Below are 1,385 nucleotides of genomic sequence, written 5' to 3' on the forward strand. Positions count from 1 at the left end.
AAGCTCCCCACCGGCGGGCCCCCCCGGAAAACCCACCCCCCGCCAGCGCCTGCCATCCTCGCCAAGAGCTGCCCAGCCACCAAGCACGTCCGTCACACCAGTGAGCCCACCACCTTTGTCCCCATCACCGTCCCCGAGCCGCTTGTCTCCTCCGGCCACCACAACCACCTCCCCGTGCCGGCTGCCAGCCGCTCACCCGGCAAATCCTTCCCGACCCTCCAACCTCCTTCGCTGCAGGATGTCACCAAGCGGTACATGCTGGCCCTCAACTCAGGTGACGCGTCCTCCAGTCCCGGGGATGGACCCCGCTCTCCGCCCGCTGCCCCTCCGCCCCGGCTGCCCCGGTGCCCACGGCCACCCAATGAACACGGCCCCAGGACCAAGCCGCAGGTGGTAAGTGCCCATCCATCCTAAAAACACCTTCGTTTCACGGGGTACGTGACCCCTCCAAAGCGTTGGTGGCTTTGGGGGTCCCTTGCGTGTCCCTCGTTGGGGACAAATTCCCACCTGCGGATGCGCTGCCGGGTGGCCAAGAGCCTTCCCAGCCCTTTCCGGCGGTCCCAAGGGGATGAGCTCTTGTTTGTAGGAGCGATCCCCCCAATAAAAAGGTGGGTTTTGGGTGGGAAGGAGCAGTTTTCAGGTTAAATAGCACCAAATTTTGGTGGAAGGTGGTTTTATAGATATACATATTATATACTATATTTATATAAAGCATCTCCCGGCGTTGCTGTGTAAGGTCCCGGTAAACGGGTGTGCTCTTGGCCGGCCCCGAGATACTGAACCAAAAATTGCCTTTTCCTTAGCGGGGAGGGCTTAAATGGTCCTTTTGCTTGGGATTCCCCATGTCATACCCCTTATCGAGCAAATCGGCATTTTCCCCCCAAAAATTTTGCCATCCCTTCGCCCGGGACCGTGGGCTTTGCCGTGCCGGCGGCATGGGAAAAAGGGGGGAAAAACATTCTTGTGCATGCACTGAATATTTTATCGATGGGTAAAGTTTTATCCTGTCCGCGGAAGAATTAATGCTGCTTGGGGGATGCAAAGGCGGTTTGCTCACCCCGAAGCGTGGCCGCGTGCTTTGGGGTCTTTCCTGGGGTGGGTTTTTGGCATTGCCGGCCCCTTGGCTGTTGTTTGAAGATGGACTTGGGTTCCCATCACTCTGAGTGTTTGTGCCGGGAAGCTCTTGGAAGCGCCACCTCCTCCTGCAGCACAGCAGCACCGGCACCCACGGGGCTTTTAATAGCTCCGGGCGAAGCCCAGAAATACCCGTTCCCGTGGGGGATGAGCCGAGAGCTCGCGGGAGTGGGTCTGGCAGGGCTCTCGCCCTGCTTCGATGCCGATTTAAGAGGACGGGCTGGCCCGTTCCCTTCCAACCGCCGCCGGCA

At 59.4% G+C, this 1,385-nt stretch overlaps 1 protein-coding gene across 1 annotated transcript in view; it reads left to right on the forward strand.

Annotated features, from left to right (window-relative positions):
• Positions 1-1,385, forward strand: part of ARHGEF17 (Rho guanine nucleotide exchange factor (GEF) 17) — a gene marked incomplete at its 3' end in the record, with an annotated part of 42,983 nt that overhangs the window by 2,204 nt on the left and 39,394 nt on the right. The window contains exon 2 of the mRNA XM_009321959.1: positions 4-393. Within this exon, the coding sequence (XP_009320234.1) occupies positions 4-393 (390 nt within the window). The remainder of the gene's footprint in view (positions 1-3; positions 394-1,385) is intronic.

Source organism: Pygoscelis adeliae, unplaced genomic scaffold (genome assembly GCF_000699105.1).
Source record: "Pygoscelis adeliae isolate BGI_AS28 unplaced genomic scaffold, ASM69910v1 Scaffold263, whole genome shotgun sequence".
In the NCBI taxonomy this organism is placed as follows: domain Eukaryota; kingdom Metazoa; phylum Chordata; class Aves; order Sphenisciformes; family Spheniscidae; genus Pygoscelis; species Pygoscelis adeliae.